Source organism: Lottia gigantea, assembly GCF_000327385.1.
Source record: "Lottia gigantea unplaced genomic scaffold LOTGIsca_74, whole genome shotgun sequence".
NCBI classification, from domain to species: domain Eukaryota; kingdom Metazoa; phylum Mollusca; class Gastropoda; family Lottiidae; genus Lottia; species Lottia gigantea.
In genome coordinates this window covers 172,077-190,181 of record NW_008710478.1, presented here as the reverse complement: position 1 = coordinate 190,181, position 18,105 = coordinate 172,077, and the positions used below count along the sequence as shown (strand labels likewise).

The 18,105-nt window shown below is 32.2% G+C and overlaps 1 protein-coding gene across 1 annotated transcript; it reads right to left on the bottom strand.

Moving 5' to 3' along the window:
- Positions 1 to 928: 928 nt before the first annotated feature.
- Positions 929 to 16,554, bottom strand: LOTGIDRAFT_236052 (hypothetical protein). The gene is made up of 20 exons (XM_009066191.1): positions 16,343 to 16,554; positions 14,888 to 14,989; positions 14,521 to 14,616; positions 11,997 to 12,029; positions 11,554 to 11,651; positions 11,107 to 11,208; positions 10,530 to 10,656; positions 9,995 to 10,153; positions 9,585 to 9,666; positions 7,864 to 7,973; positions 7,020 to 7,211; positions 6,519 to 6,662; positions 6,125 to 6,227; positions 5,714 to 5,783; positions 5,195 to 5,291; positions 4,564 to 4,668; positions 3,761 to 3,908; positions 3,231 to 3,325; positions 2,869 to 2,929; positions 929 to 2,040 (listed from the first exon to the last, which is right to left on the bottom strand). The coding sequence occupies exons 1-20, from the start codon at positions 16,352 to 16,354 to the stop codon at positions 1,844 to 1,846; spliced, it is 2,133 nt and encodes a 710-aa protein (XP_009064439.1). The 5' UTR covers positions 16,355 to 16,554; the 3' UTR covers positions 929 to 1,843.
- Between the last annotated feature and the right edge of the window lie 1,551 nt (positions 16,555 to 18,105).

Genomic DNA, 18,105 nt, shown 5'->3' with positions numbered 1-18,105 from the left:
AATTGTTATATTTTCTTTGATTTGTTGTCTCAGATATGTATGATAGAAGATAGGAAATAACATAGACCTAGTTTTGAAGTAGGAAATATTACGTCATGTGATAAGTATTTGAGGAGTAGGAGAAAGTAAATGATGATGTAGACAACGGGCTAGGGGCCCATTATACAATAAAAATGCTCGAACACATCTTAGACTTAATAGTGTCCACGGGAGTTAATGTAATCTCTATTGTTTAAAAATCCAAACAATTCTTGAGACCTTTTCTGGGGTGGAATTTGTATCTACTCAGTTCAGATGGAGAACTGTGTGCTAGACATTAGTCGTTTGTCGCCCGATTCGATTAGCTATTTTGTGCATTTGTGAGCCAGGACGTTTAGGCTAATCAGTACATTTGTGAGACAGTTTACCTAAACCGATTAGGCTAATCGACCTAACCATCCCAGTAGGTGGTTAGGCGATTCGATTAGGTGTCATTGGTAATTTATACTATTGGCTAATTATATCAATGATGTCTATATAAACATAGATGTCATTGGCTAATATTAATAGACAACCTTCTTTTGTTGACAGTGCAGTCAGCTATATTGCCTAATCGCTGGTATCACATTTGTGGGCCACTTGCAAATCGTACTAGCAAATCGAAAACTTATCGAATCAGGTGACAAAAACGACTAAAATATTAGATATGGATATGTGTCATCAAAAATAGACTAGATGATTACCCCTGAGATTTTATGTATAATGTTCCTGGGATTTATGAGTCATAAAATCCCTCCGGAACAAAGGGATGACTTCAGTAGAGTTTATAATAGCAAGGAAGGCCCTGGACATACAGTCCCAATTGTCATTTTAAACTGTGTCCCCTTTTCAGTATGTGGGACTGTACTATATCTCATTAACATACCGTCAGCAACAATGAAGACAACAATTTCTTATACAAAATGTTTATTATTGACAAATAAAAATAAACAATCAACAACTTTTAAGATAACATTAAAATGAAATTCTGTAATCCAACTGGATGTTTGCGAACATCTGATGATCATATAAGACAAGCAAAGTCAAGCAAAAATATTTTTGCACATTATGGGAAGATACCCATTAATTTTTGGGTAGTTTAAATAGTCATTCACACAATATAAGACTAGCCCATGTGGTTTTATCACTATTTATTCTACACCTAACAATAAAGTGGATTGCTCATGATGAAGCCTTTCAACATTAAAAGATGAGCACAAATATTTTTTACTCGACTAAGCTAATCTTCTAAACATCTTCACGCATAAAACTTGGAGCACGTTTTCATTCGAACATTTAACACAATAATAAGATACAACCACCTTTCCTATTTACATGTTGAATAAACAAACTCAATTGTAGAAAGAGTAAGTCAAATTGTAGTTAAGCAAAGGCATTGATGCAGATAAAAGGCTGATTCAAACACAAACGAGAGCAGTTTGTAAGTAGTAAGTACCAATAAAAATTTTTAATTTTTTACTATTTGCTTTAAAAATTGTCTTAAAGTGGATCTGATGGTTATCTTAAATTAAACACAATTTAAAGGGGTTTTTTCATTACCACAGTCACTTTAACAATTAGCATAATAAAAACATAAATGCACAATTCACTCTATCCACTCAATAACTTCAACTTTCATTTTGTTTGATGGTTACGTTTTGTACTTTTACTGTCTTAAATGAATTCTACTTCCAATTTGTTTGAAAGTTATGTCTTGTACTTTTCAATTTTTTTTTACTCATGTTGATAGAAATGTTCCATACTTCCACTTTATCTTATAAGTGTCCTCTACTTTCAATTTGTTTGATAGTAATGTCCTCTACTTTCATTTTATTTTTTTCTGCTGTCTACTGCGGTAAATGTCATTAGCTGGTGCCATCGGGTCAGTTCCACCCTCATCATCACTGTCAGCATCTCCTGCTGCTTTTCGTTTCCGTAATCCTGCTGCTATTTCTATTGAATATCGAGTTCCGAGATCTAAATTTAATTTTCCGTTCACTCCATTGGGTACTCCACTTGGTCCTAGAATTCAAAGAAGAAACTTTAATTGGATAATAAGATTTTTTTACAATTAGAACATAATTTTATAGTTTACTTCTCTTATTGTACAGGTTTCAACAATTTACATTGTCATCATCAGTTTATATAGTATACTACTCCTGGGTTTTATTGTACATAACGTTTCAACAATCTATGTTGTCATCATGTACAATGTAATGTGATCTCTAACCCCTAAATGTCCCTTTAGGATTATAATCTATTTTATACTTGATGTTTCAATAACATAACTTAAAATTGGATTAAATACTGTATTCACAATTCAATTTTGACCCATTTGGCCAAAACATTGATCATACTAAATCAAATTTGTCCGGGATATCTCATCGATATTCATATTAATACTAAAAAACTCAAACAAATTCATGTTGTTAATAACATAAGCTAAAGATGGGTTCCCTTATTTCCATTTACGAAAATGAAAATGTTAATACTTATATGAATAGAAAGTAGAGATGTTCTAATGACTTGGAAATATACCAGTTTGTCTCACATGTCCATAATTAGCTGAATTAGAAGAGAATTACCAGCAGAATTCCAATGAGTGACTGATCAAGAAAGGTCGAAAAGTATTTTTTTGTTTATCCAGACTGTACATACATGGATATTTATGTTTGGTTAAAACTCTTAATTATATGCAATAAGAACATAATGATATGATTAAGAAAACATGATTATTCAGTAGAAACACCAATTAATCAAATAGTTTGCTTAATTTGACACTAAAAAATAAGGAAACCCATCTTTAACATCTGGACATTGAATGCTATTATTGTTATTGAATTTACTCACCGTCTGGTATTTTGAGCCGTTTCATGTGTTCTAAGAATTTATCCATTATAACAAAAGGACCCTACAAATAAACCATGAAAATAAAAATGTCTTTATTGCCCAATAATAACGGGATAGCAAACTATTTTTTTAGTACAAATTTTTGTTGAATAGTGTTACAAATATATGACTACATTTCAAGACAAGTTCAAAAGCTTTGTTGAAAGAAGTGTGCTAAGGGGCATTAAAGATAGAAAGCTTTTCAGTTATACACAGGTTACATCTGTTTAATATTATATTAGTATATGAGAGTAAAATTTACATAAAAAGCGAGGGTCTAGGTAATGAAAAATCAATCAATTTGTTATATAATATTTACTTACATTAAAACAGTTGGGAGGAGGTAAAATAGCTATTAAATCATTAGCTTGTAAAGGCATCTGAAATACTCCACCAGGTACTATATGGGCACCAAAAGCTGAAATAACAGACAAAGTAAATTATAATGCTGATATATGTGTATTGACATAGAGGCAGGGTTAGGCCTGTTAAGACATCATCATGCGGTGTGAAGTGTTAACACTGATTGTCAAATATGGACAGGTAGAGAGATTACGCTTGAGTGGACAGGAGCATGACTGAGTGCATGAGTTTAGTTTATAAACAGCGTGGTGGTCGTTAGATTCATCCTGTATGTATAATCATTGTTATAATATATTCTTTTTCATGAAGTGAGGGAAATATGCCAGGACAGTAGCATTAGCTTCTCTTTTTCAATTTCAAACTATTGATGAATCGTGCACATCCTGTAATTCAAAGGTCCTTTGTTTATTCTCCTATCTGAGCAACCAGATGCAAGGTCTAACTCAATGAGCAATGGCAGCTCCTCAACAATAAAGAAACAACTACTTACGAGCTATACATTTAGGTTTAAAGGGAAGTAACTGATCTAAATCAGGTTTAGGGAATTTCGGGTTATCGTCATCATCAGCTGCCCCATTTATCATAACTTGTTTAACAACATCTAATGACACTGGTAATACATTGTGCTTCATCAGATCCTACAAATATCAGACACATTTAGAACTGTATCAAAAACACAAAAACAGAAGAAGAGAGAGAAACAACTAAATTTTACAAGGGTAACAACTTCACAAAGGGTATTTTTTACTAGCTGGTTCTTGAAAAAGGCAGAACCCAGAATTACCCATCAATCACCAGCCATGTCAGATGATATTATGTAAACTTTTAGAGGTTAAGAAGTGGGCATGGTAGCTCCCCTCACTCCTTAACCTCTAAAACATTATCTATTGCATAAATCTGAAATTAATGGAATTTTTGTCCTACTTTTATGCACCTAATTGGGCTAATGAAGACTGTGCAGTGTGCAATGAGGATAATTTTGCCAGGACAGGGGCATTAGTCTGATCTTTTTCGATTTCCAACTGTCGAGGGATCTTTAACGTGTACAGCCTGTAGCACACTGGGCCTTTTTTATTGTCACATACGAATGACTAGACACTTTTACATACCAGCCCCTCTTACCTGCATCACTGACAAGGGGGAAACCGAGTCGAAAAATCCGAATGTATTATCTCAAACCTATGCCTGGATTGAACCCTGGACCTTCAGGTTAGTAGGAAAGTATCTAACTCTCTTAGCCACCTCGGCTCTCTTACATAAGTCTGAGGTACAAGAAATAAGAAAGTAACATACCCAGTAGCCTAAAGCTTTTAATTCACCATCAGAACATGGTAGGAGATCTATATACTTATATCTATCTATTAATAATGCTGTTTCTTTCTCTTGGAATTCTTTTATCTGTAATAATGAAATATAAATGATGTTTCTAAGGAAATTAATCCCCCATATAAGCTTTTTAAGGAAACAGACCAATATTCATATAATTACAGCCATATTACCTTATTACATCCTTAACTTGTGGCAACCCCAGTCATTCTTTATAAATTAAAGGGATTCTAAAGAGGGATTCTAAAGAGGTTTTCTTAATCTTTTATATGTATCAGAGACATCAATTTGCACCATTCCAATTTTCAGTCAGATGTCTGTGGCTATTGCAATTCCACTAAATCCAAGTATTTGATGACATCACTAATCGCAAGCGCTTGTCATGAAGTAGATTTTGCAATTAGTGACGCCAATCATTGACCACCTAAAGATGTTGTAGGTCAATTGTGAATGATGACAGCCTCCATCAAATTTTTTATTGAATGTTTGGGTTAAAACAAAAACAAATTGAACTGTAATAGGAGCATCAGTCTATCTGACCATACAAAGTTAATGTTGAATAAAAACTATTAGTGGAAATGTTATCATTGAACCTTACCTTTTCTATGACTTGTGTTCTACGTTTTTCAACTTTAATAATACTAGTTAAATCTCCGACTTGTGATTCAAAAGATAAAAACCGGCTCCATATTTCACTGAAAAACATGTTATCATTTGATACTACACTCGGATAGCGAACTCTGTATGAATTACTGATAGCTGAGCCATCCCATGGGACAATAAACCGAGGCCCTGTATGCTACAAGCTGTGCACGTTACAGACCCCTAGAAAGTTGGAAATACAAAATGAGTAGGCTAATGACGCTTTCCTCGCAAAATTTCCAACACTACACACTGCATGGCGTTGCCCGTTTTGATTAGCCCAATTAAGTACCGAAAAGTAGGACATAAAACCCAATTCATTTCATTTTCATTTTTTGAGCCATCCCATTCTATGAATTGCATTTTCAATGATAAATCTAAAAGTCAATTGTAGTATTTGGCCAATCAGATGACAGCAACACTATAAACATCTTATGATGTTAACACAAAAAGTAAACAAGAAGTATAAACTTACATGGATTTTTCTGGAGGAAGTTGACCAGATGATAAAATTCTTTCAAACAGGACACGAGTATTGTTATCTTCTACAAAACAAAAAAGTGTTACAAAAAACTAATGTTATCAGGATATTTTTACACATTTGGGTCAAATCTAAAATAAATATCCATATTATAACAAAACACAAGACAATATTATGGAATATAACACATGTGTATATTGTGTTGAAACGTTATGTGCCTAACCTTATTAAAGAAGTGTGTTATATTCCATAATATTGTTTTGTGTTTTGTTATATGTGCTTCTGTCGTTCAAATCTTATATATACATTAGTATGTAACTGAAGGGAAGATAAAACATTGTGCTGAAACAGCTCTATATTAAAACAAACAACTGTACATAGGCTTATTTGAAAGTCCAGTCTTACCGTTTAAACTGGCCATAAAATCTATATAAGCCAAACAATACTGAGGTTCCTGGCCAAATTTCTTTAATCCCAATTCAAATATCTTTAAAGCTACAGTTTTCTCCTGTAAATACATCATATTTTGTGAAATTAGAACAAAATTCAATTTAAAAATTTCAAAAATATTACAGTATGGTTCATTAAAGCCAAGAATAGACCATAGCTCTTATAGCTTAGTCTTTGAATGATAACAACATACTTACAATCCTGAGTGCTCAAAACAACAATTACTAAAACAGAACCTGAAACATGTTTAAGTTTAAGCTATGTGACTTGTATGATGATGTTATTTGGTTCAAATAGTCCTTCAATAATGGTCTAACCTACTGAATATCTAAGAAGAAATTGTACATACCTTGCTACAGTAATATTCCATGAGAGAGGCTGCCACATACACTTGATAATTAGCTCTTTTATCTTCTCTAGCACCTTTAAATACAGTTCTAGCAGCTTTTATACCTTCTGCTCTTCTAGCAAACTTCATATAGTGGATATATGCCTAGCAAAAACAATTACACAATTATTACCAAGTTTATACAGAGAATTAAAATAAACTTCAAAATATGTCACGGAAAATATTTTTGTCATATATCTATATCTAAAGTTGCTATGAAAACTTAGAAACAAATAAAGAAAGATCAAACAATAATTCTTGTTCGTTTCTTCATTTGCCAATGATTTCAAACTTTCAAAGAACACAAGATATGAGCTGGATATTTTCTACGCCCTAGCAAATGTCTTCCTCATTTGTGCAAGAATTTGAGGGACAACATTTTGAAGGACAGAAAAAAAAAGCAATTACATATGTTCAAAGCAAAAGTTTAAAAAGAAAGGTAAATTAAAGAAATTTACATACCAAAGTTGGATCTACATCATCAAGAGCTATAAATCTTTTATATATACTGTGAACCTTATCAAACTTCATACGACCTTCTTCAAAATCAGCATACGCAAAATATATCAGGGCATTTTTTTTCATTAGTGATGATACAGCTCTTTCATAGATAGCCGCTGCCTCATCGGCAAACATTTTACCAGCATTCTGATCCTGAAATAGGGTAAAAGAGATATATGTTAATCAATTTTCAGTCAGGGGTTAAATGGAGATTATCATTGAGACATTTTTGAATAAGATAGTGGACCACAGCCATATACACCCACCATGGCATGCGGATGATAAATATTCAAGATTTTTGGGCAAGGGCGACAACTCTGCTTCTAACGGTCAAAAATAGCTCAAATTCGAACTTGATCTTCGTTTTACGAATATATATACACATACCGAATTTCATTTGATTCGTTCAAAAAATCAGGTTCTTAGAGCGTTTACAAGCAAATGTTGACAGGGGTGCCGACCATATACGTGTTTTATGTCGAACATTTGTCCTCCTCAGTTGGCTAAATGATGACAGTATCCAATCTGACATTTTACCAGTATAGTAATACAGGAGGTTTCGAAAGACTAGGATGGGAATAGTTTACAGAAAAAAATGATGTCATTGGAGACATAAGCTTTCAATTATTTATTTTATTGGAAAGATAACTTTCCTATTTCAACTATTTTTAACTACATGGTGTCAATGACCATGCAAATATTTCAAAGACATCCTTTAGTAAACACTTGGCAATAGACATATTTTTTAACAATATTTCAGTGATCCATAGTACTAAAGAAGATAATTCAAGGAAACAAAACTTACTCCTTTTTCAACCAATATTTTACTGGATTGTTCAAGAAATGCTGCTGCTTCATACCAAATATCAGGATGATGTCCCAGACACAATAAACACTGCTCATACGCAAACATTACTGAAATTTTAAAATTAATAAACACTGTTCATATGCAAACATTACTGAAATTTTAAAATTAATAAACACTGTTCATACGCAAACATTACTGAAATTTTAAAATTAATAAACACTGTTCATACGCAAACATTACTGAAATTTTAAAATTAATAAACACTGCTCATATGCAAACATTACTGAAATTTTAAAATTAATAAACACTGTTCATACGCAAACATTACTGAAATTTTAAAATTAATAAACACTGCTCATATGCAAACATTACTGAAATTTTAAAATTAATAAACACTGTTCATACGCAAACATTACTGAAATTTTAAAATTAATAAACACTGTTCATACGCAAACATTACTGAAATTTTAAAATTAATAAACACTGTTCATATGCAAACATTACTGAAATTTTAAAATTAATAAACACTGTTCATACGCAAACATTACTGAAATTTTAAAATTAATAAACACTGCTCATATGCAAACATTACTGAAATTTTAAAATTAATAAACACTGTTCATATGCAAACATTACTGAAATTTTAAAATTAATAAACACTGTTCATATGCAAACATTACTGAAATTTTAAAATTAATAAACACTGTTCATACGCAAACATTACTGAAATTTTAAAATTAATAAACACTGTTCATATGCAAACATTACTGAAATTTTAAAATTAATAAACACTGTTCATATGCAAACATTACTGAAATTTTAAAATTAATAAACACTGTTCATACGCAAACATTACTGAAATTTTAAAATTAATAAACACTGTTCATACGCAAACATTACTGAAATTTTAAAATTAATAAACACTGCTCATATGCAAACATTACTGAAATTTTAAAATTAATAAACACTGTTCATACGCAAACATTACTGAAATTTTAAAATTAATAAACACTGCTCATATGCAAACATTACTGAAATTTTAAAATTAATAAACACTGTTCATATGCAAACATTACTGAAATTTTAAAAATTAATAAACACTGCTCATATGCAAACATTACTGAAATTTTAAAATTAATAAACACTGCTCATATGCAAACATTACTGAAATTTTAAAATTAATAAACACTGCTCATATGCAAACATTACTGAAATTTTAAAATTAATAAACACTGTTCATATGCAAACATTACTGAAATTTTAAAATTAATAAACACTGCTCATATGCAAACATTACTGAAATTTTAAAACGACAATGTAAGGTAAATTTAGGTGACATGTATATTCTGTTCATTATACTTTAGAAATGTGACATTTTATACACTACTTCGAAAAAGTCATACATAAAGTATCTGATTTAATATTATACCATTAGTCAAAATATCAGAACTAAACAGGCAAGAATTCCTCAAATCTATATGAATGTGCTTGCCGAACTTCAGTAGGGATACAGGCTAGAATAGATCAGTTGTCTGAAGATGACAGAGTTAACCTAGGGAGTAACATGTTTTAGTTTCTGTTTAAATATTTCTAAATGTGCATCATGCTAGAAGAAAAGTAAAGGTAGCACTCTATAAAATGGTCATTTGCCATTTTGAGAACTGACATTGGTTGAGTTTAAATGATAAGAGGTAAACGAAATTCCTATAAATACTTACCTCTTTTAGTAATAAGTGTATGATCTTCAGTTCGTAGTGGATTTCCTTTTTCAAATGCTATATATTTCTTCCATAACTCAACCTGGAATAATAAATAAGGTCATTGGTAAGGACTCTCACATACTATCAACATCTGTTGAGAATCATCTGAACAATTGGTTTGAAAGAGAGGATTAACAGAATGTACAGGGTTTGCATGGCCGTTGTATATATTTGTGCATTAGCACATTTATACATCTTATAATTGCACCCTTCTGATTTTCTGTCTGTAATTTCAGACACTATCAAAAAGACATTTGCGTATTTATGGAGACAATGATATAAGATAATAGTTTCACAGTACCTTAGTTCTTCAGAAGACAATGGCATAACAAAAATATATAGAGTTTTTTAACTAAACATGAACTGACCTGTTTTGATTCTCCTGGTGAATTCTGTGGTGGAACTGAAGGCGAATTTCTATCTAAACCCCTAGTTACCACCTCATATTCCTTAGCAACACGTCTAGAATTCATATACTCTCTACCTCTATCTTCAGTCATCTTCTTGGCTATTAATGGATTCACACTCTGTAATATACAAAGAATATTTAAAGAAACTCATTCAGACTCGGTACAAAATTAAGAGTTAAAAACTTCAGTTGAATCTGACAATATCCTAATATCTTGTGTACATTATGTAGTTTATCTCACTAGAATATGTATGATTCACCATTGATTTCTCAGTTGTTTTCATTATAAAATTTTTGACAAGTCAAAATGATTACAAAACTATTAGTGTCATATCATATGCACATGCTTTTCTTTATGATGTAGTTTATTAATTTGATAAATTTGGATTCAAAAGACACAGGTAAAACATTAATTGAAATAGATACTATTAGATGATTGAGTAATAATTGTTGTAATGTGGTTGATTTAAATTGAATCTCTCTGCCTTACTTACAGTTTCATAATTACAGTATTCTTTCCACAGTATTTCAATATTAACCATAGGATTGACCACTCCCCTCTGATATACTTTACGTACTGCTGTTATACGCTGATTCTGAGCATATGATCCTACAGCATCACTGAAAGATATAGGATTTCATCAAATTAATTTCTAATAATTCTGTTTTTAATAATAATGTGAGTAACTCTTGTTTTAGGAGCTTCATTTAGTTGCAATAACATTTCACCATAATATTCAGCTTTAACTGAGCTGACAATAAAACAGATAAGGAAGGAGTAGTATATCCATAATAGTGTTCTTATTTTTTTAATAAAATAGATACACAGTAAAAATGCACAGTAAATAAGTCAAACAATAAAATATTTTCACTGTTAAAATAGTGCTGAGTGGTGATAACAGCTGACTATAAGTCAGTTATCAGAAGATTGCATAGCGTAAAACTTTGGGTAAAAACATGATTCAAGTTATGTTTTAATATATCCAGTAAATAAGTCTAATAGCTCAGATTTCCCCCACTTCATCATAAATTCCAATTATTTCTTGTTTCAATATAAAAAGAAATGCTTACACTGATTTTAGAAAGTGGATATATTCTGCCCATAGATGATATGACTGTATATCCATACCAATCTTCTCTAGAGCAAAATCGTAGGCTTGAGCCATCTTCTCTCTGAAATGATGAACAAAATAAAGGGAATTCTGTATTGTTTAAGGGATATCTGGGTAAATGATATAAAAGGCAATCTAACAATCAAGTTTTTAGCTTAACAGTTTGGCTTGTGATCCTCAGACATTTGAGCTGCCTAGTCCTTGCAGTTATGTCTGCAAAATATAGCGAAATCAACAGTCTTGCTCCAGCAGAACTTATTCTTCACCTTAATTTCTACTGCATCAAATTGAATGACTTTAAATACAATTTAACCAACTCTAAACTTGTTTAAAATAGTGGGTTTTTTTCTTTCAACAAAAGTAACTGTATGTCGAAGTCATTACTTTTGTCACAAAATAGTAATACCTGTAAGAAGGGAGAGAACCCTTGGTTTCTTTGATATAACTTAAATATAACTTCCATAATTCTATATTTAGCACCTTGATCAGACATCTTTGAAACAACTGAAAAAAACAGAAAGGGATATAATTTCAAATTGTTTGCCAGATTAAGTCAAACAACCACTGACTGGCATAAGGTGACTTCACACCATAGTGATTACCACTTACATCTGGTTGTAAATAATGAAAGCGGTCATAAGATTTGATTGCAGCACACCACTCTGTTCCATGAGAGTTGTGCTTTAAACTTATAACTGCTACTATTATGTATGTGCAACCATCACTATGGTGTGTAATTGTGTATAATTATGAAGTCTGTATATCACATCTGAATATCACATCTTAAGAACTGGGCAGGGCCAGAGTTGTAGAACTATTCCTGGTGGTGTGCTAAAAAATCATAATTACCTTTTCTACTCTCTCGTAATTTTTCTGTTTTAACTGTAAATTAAAAAAAACAGACAGAAATTAAAATTTGACTTTGACACATTTGTCCCATCATCAAACTATTAGAGTCAAAATTAATGTAGTAAACATTAAATGAGTCCAATAGTCACCATGGGCCAAGCAAGCTACATGGCTCATTTCAGATCTTTAGCAAAGAAAGACTTCAACCCTAAATTCTTGTAAAAATGTCCGGAAGTAAATAATTTCTTATGAAATTAATATTCTAATACTGAAATCCATAGTTGCTACTTGTGACCTATAGCAGAGTATCTAACACCCTACACTAAATAAAGAATATTTTGACATGTATATGTTATGGCTCAAATCTATTTCAGGTATCATTTATAGAGTGATAATAAACTGTCTACTGGATGATATAGTTGAGCAACAATATTTGTGTCTGAATCAACACATTAACACAAGCAGTCCATTATTTTACTTTCCGGAAGTTTTGCAGTATTGAACACAATATAAGTATGACTTGCATGGTTTCAGTAACTGTCTCAACAAAATAGACTGTTCAGTTTTATGTTTTGAATTGTGTCTGAATGTGCTCCAATATATTTGCTTCACTTAAAAGTAAAAAAAAACTGAAGATAAAGATTAGTCTGAAGTTTGATCTTATATGTCAATTATAAAGATAGCTTGCCAAGCAAGGTAACATATGCCCACTACCAGCTGTCAGAAATGATAGCAAAGTCTTTGGTGACTTAATTAATGAACTTATAAAAATTGAAATAATCTTAGAATCATTTAAAGTCATGGCAAAACCTCAAAAACAGTTACATCAAATTATCACTGAAATTCAAACATGAACAAGGTCTCATCGACATACACACAAGGGCAATAACTCTGAAACCGTTCATCGGATTAATACCAATTTCGAAATTCAATATATACATGCATACCCAGTTTCATTAAGATCGGTTAAAACCTGTAGCCTTTATCGTGCCTACAAGCCAAATTTGACACGTTTATATTAAGTCAAGGGCAATAACTCCAACACTGATCATCCAATTAATACAAATTTCGAACTTGACTGAGATCTCATCAATATATACATGCATACTAAGTTTCATCAAGATCGGTTATAAACTGTAGCCGCTATTGTGTTTACAAGCCAAATTTGATGCGTTTTTACAAAGTCAAGGGCAATAACTCTGAAACCGATCATTCGATTATTACCATTTTCGATCTTGACCAGGATCTCAATATATACATGCATACCAAATTTCATCAAGATTAAATAAAAACTGTAGTCTCTATCATGCCTACAAGCCAAATTTGAAGGGTTTTTACTAAGTCAAGGGCAATAACTCCAAAACCATTGATCCAATTATTACCATTTTCGAACTTGACCAGGATCTCATCAATATCTACATGCATACCAAGTTGCATCAGGATCGAATAAAAACTGTAGCCTTGATCGTGCATACAAGAAATGTGGACAGACGGACAGGGGCAACAGAAATATACCTCCACATTTCCATGTGGGCGTATAAAAGCAGGTCAGTTGTATTGTCTGCACATGTGTAGCTGTAAATTGTTATGATTAAGTTCATTCACTTTTTTCATACTTTGTTTCCATGACATTCAAATGTACTCAATAATAAAAGATTTCAATGATTTTCAAATCAATCACACATTTTTTTCACACCATCCTCACAATCATTCACTCAGATCTTTTTTAAAAGCAGGAAAAAAGAATTGTTGTTCGACACAGACCAGCAAAGCTATGTGGTTCCATTTTATGGTCCAGTATGGGCAGCTAGGCATTTCAGCCCCTGTAACTCTGCACCTTCATGAGAGCCAACAATCATCAAACTTGCTGAGCCATTTCAGCTCTTATAGGTACTTGGCTATATAGATTTGAAATAACACATTCCTATAAACAACATTTGAAAGAGGCCAAATAGTGCGCTGTATTACTGTGACGAGTAAATCAAATATAAATTGAAACATTTTATAAATGTTAATATCATTGCTAAATAAATAAATAATAGAGAAAACTGCAGATATGAAATTTCAGGAGGGGCCTTCAAGCACTCAAACCACACATCTCTCACTAATTCAGTAATTCCCCAAACCCAATAAGACAACAAACAAGAACAAAAGACGCAACAAGGAAAGATTTTGGTACCGTTTTATACAAACTCAATAAAAAAAATAAACATTTTTGATTTGGTTTCATATATTGTATTTAGGCGATCACTAAAAATAATTTATTTCAAATACTTTTTTTTTTTTAGATGTTACAAAAACAAAACTTACAGAAATTGGAATTGTTGGCCATTAAAAATTTCAACATGCTCCTGGGTCAAATATTTTGACCTCTTGAAGAGATGTTTCTCAAAAAAAAAATATTATCGGCAAAAATTTATTCATTTTTCAACTCAACAGTGGCATTGAAGACCATCATTACTAATTGCAAATATTTTAGAAAACTTATTAAAATACAAAAGTTGAAAAAATGGAAACTAAAAACCTCATGTTCAATATAGATCTTCCAATATTTGCCTGCGTTCGGAAACTGTTCCACCAATTTCTCATATGTTATTCTTGCATCTTCTATCTTTTTCATCTAAAATTCAATTAATAAAATAGATTTTAACAGTCTTAATATGGTGATTCATTAATGAATAGTGTATTCCACTTTAGGGCACCTACGAGTTAATGAACTGAAATGCTGTTTTATATCTCACTTTTTGATATAGTTGCTTTAGATTATATGACCTGTCATTATCTATAAAGATTTTTACCATCATGAGTTTTTACTATGTAACATTTAACACAGTGTAAAAAACAGCATTTATATTCAGGTCCAGTTTTTAACAGAATCTTCAGATATTTACCTGTGCGTCTCGTATCAATATACTCCATGCTTCCGTATCATAGGGAAAAGCTTTTATTCTTTTCTCAGCTTTAGCAAGCTTATCAGCTATATACCCTTGTTCCTAGAAATATTTCAACTATGTATAACATTTGGTCTCATTGAATTGTACTAACCAGAATCCTTATTCAAATAGCAAAGAAGTATAACATCACACAGTGTGAATCAAAGATTAAAGTGACTATGCATGCTACTAGTGAACTATATTTTGACAATTTTCTGGATTAAAAGGTAAACTGTTGGTGAAATATGTTTGACAATACTTTGTTTGCTGTCACTAATGACATTAGAAGAAAAATAAGGATGGAAACTGTCCACGTCTATAGGAATGTTTTATAGCTCTTGTTGAATTAAAAGTAGCTTGCACGGTCACTTTTACTAAATATTTTTAATGAAAGTCGAATCATTACCCTTCAAGACTGTCTTTTTCAGCACATTAACTGCAGCAAACCTGGCATGATTAGCCAGCTTTCTCCATTCTTAATAAACCTAAGAAAGTATCCCATTTTCCCCTTCCATATCAACTGAGAAGTTATCCTTAAATTTCAAGACTGGATATTTAGTGACATTAATAACTCTTAACTATGGTAAATACATTTGTAGCTACTAACAGTGTTTGTGCTTTACCAATTGATAACTTTGTTTTTCAATTTTCAAAATAAAATTTTCAAATGTTTCAGTTGACTTATCTCAGGACATTTAAAAGTCAATGCAAAGGTTTAATAACTACAGGTACATTAATAGATTTGAAATTTGCAGTGCAATTTTAACAAAAGTTATTACTGTATTTGTCACATGTAATTGAAATTCTATAAATGACAAAAATGCAAGACTTTAGCTCCTACTCTAAAGTAGACAAATCAATTAATCTGCAAAATATTATAGACAAATGGGATTCAGACACCCCCTTGCTAAGACTCATACAATATATTATCCAGACTTGATCCACATGCTTCCATAACTGTCACTGTCAAAATTAACTATATGTCAGACTTCTTTAAACAATTATAACAGCATGCAGGATTAACTTCTCAGATGAAAATGACAGCCCCTATTTTAAACACTCATTCAAAATCAACATTTTATTTTCACAGTTAAATCACATTAATTCACAATACATAGCCAAGACTTAAATTGTATGTGATCTCTTCATGTAAGTCCCTGCAGAACTACGCCAGGGCAAGTATGCCTTCTTGAAATTCGGCTGAAAAGCCAACAATGTCAATGCCAATGGCATCATGTCAGTTTGCAGAGCCAGACTCAGCAGAGTGTTCGCTGGCTACATCACTGAACAGACAACAATTAAAATGGAAAAGAGCACATAAATATTAAGAAAAGTGGATAATCTAGCTTATATCTTTGCTGAAAATTCCGAGTATTAAAAAAAATAACCGATAGGCCCATTTATTACACGTACCTCTATGGACATAATGTGACGGTTCGGTTCCACAAACCAACCGGAAGTGGATTTCTGAAAACGGGGAGAAAGGAAAACACAAAACACCAAGAATAAAAAGGCAAGCAACAGTTGCTTCTTCAAGCGTTTTATTCTTGAGCGTCTAATTAAGTTGGTTGGTCATCTTACAACTTAATACAAACAAAATTAATCAGGAAAAGCGTAATAAATTTACTCAAATTTAGCACTGTGGATTCTGTTTTGCTTGTGGAGATAAGCGCCCTCTATTATGAAGAGCGTGGTTAAGGGGAAAGTACTCTTGATAAAACTATTCTTTTCAGACCATATTTGTTGATTAATTTTCTCAACTGACCTTAACATTGTTTCCTCATTTCAGATTTCATATTTCTGATATCAGATCATTTTGCTAGAGACATAAAATCTTAAATATGGTTTAAATGAGGTCACAGAAACAGGACACTTATGATAATCAGTGTGTTGTTTTGAATTGCAGGCGAACACGGTACTGGAATTTATAACTATGTAGTAACACTGCTGCAATCGAGCTGTCAGCTTCTGGCAAAGCAAATATTTAATGCTTTATATAATGTGTTCATAAGTTCATAACTCTATGAATGTGTTTACGATCGTTTAGGTAGTCCGAAATGGAAAGCTCTTGTTCACAACTAATTGCTAAATTTTTAAACCTGTTCCGCCTAGCTATGATAAGAGACACCTGCCATAGTAATCATTGTAGTGGGGTTTGTTCGATTCATCTCTAGTTCATAAACACAAAATAGTCAATTTTCCATTTTCATTACTTTTATAATTACACTCAGTTTAGTTTGTAATTAATTGTTATAGCACCAGCTGTCCGTTCAACTTTAGTCCGAGATTTGCTGACTCTTTAAACGAACATCATTTTGTACAATTGTATATTTCAGGTTAATTGGTAATATTTTTCACAGCGCATTGTCGAATTGAAAGCTTTCAAATCCGCGTGTGTCCTGAATTACCTGTGTTTGAAAGTTAAAATGACGATCCGCCTTTTCTTGCATATATAGCAGAGACATAATATAGAAAAAAAAGGTAAATTGCTAGTTTGAAGCATATTCGAGGAGTCATTCTATTATATTCTATTCTATTCTGAGAACTTCAATTTTGTGATAATTCTAAGACGTAGTATCACTTTAAGTATCCTTTTTACCAGTTGGTCCTTGGCCAAACCTCCTGGCATTGATCTTTCCCGGATTATCCGTACCCATATACAGCTGCGACTGGAACTATGAGTGAAGATGACTTATTCAAGGTCATTGGACTACCACACGCAAATAGAACTCAGCAATAAAATTTATCTGAGGTACAATTTTTTCTTGTCGTATAATCTAATCACGAAGCATGTTAAGAGTTGACTTTTTGTTGTATTCTCGGATAAGGGAGCATTCAGGTCCTCCGAACATTTAGATCCCTCCGAACATTTACACACTTCTATAATACAATATTGTATAGTCAACGTATAAGATGAAGCAGCCCCGCCGTCAGGGTGGGGTCCGTGGGAGCTGGGCCCCAGCGAAACCTTCTTTAGTTCAGCAGAGATTGATTAATTTACAGTGTCTTTGTACAAAATCAAAAAGATATAGATTTTGATACGTTTTTGGCAACTCAAAATTGTCAGGGATGAGTTTCTGGGTCTTTAATTTTTCAGATTTTCTGAGTACAAAATCTGAGCCGCAGCACCAATTCATTCCTGGTGACGGGGCTGATGAAGGTACTATTGACCATTC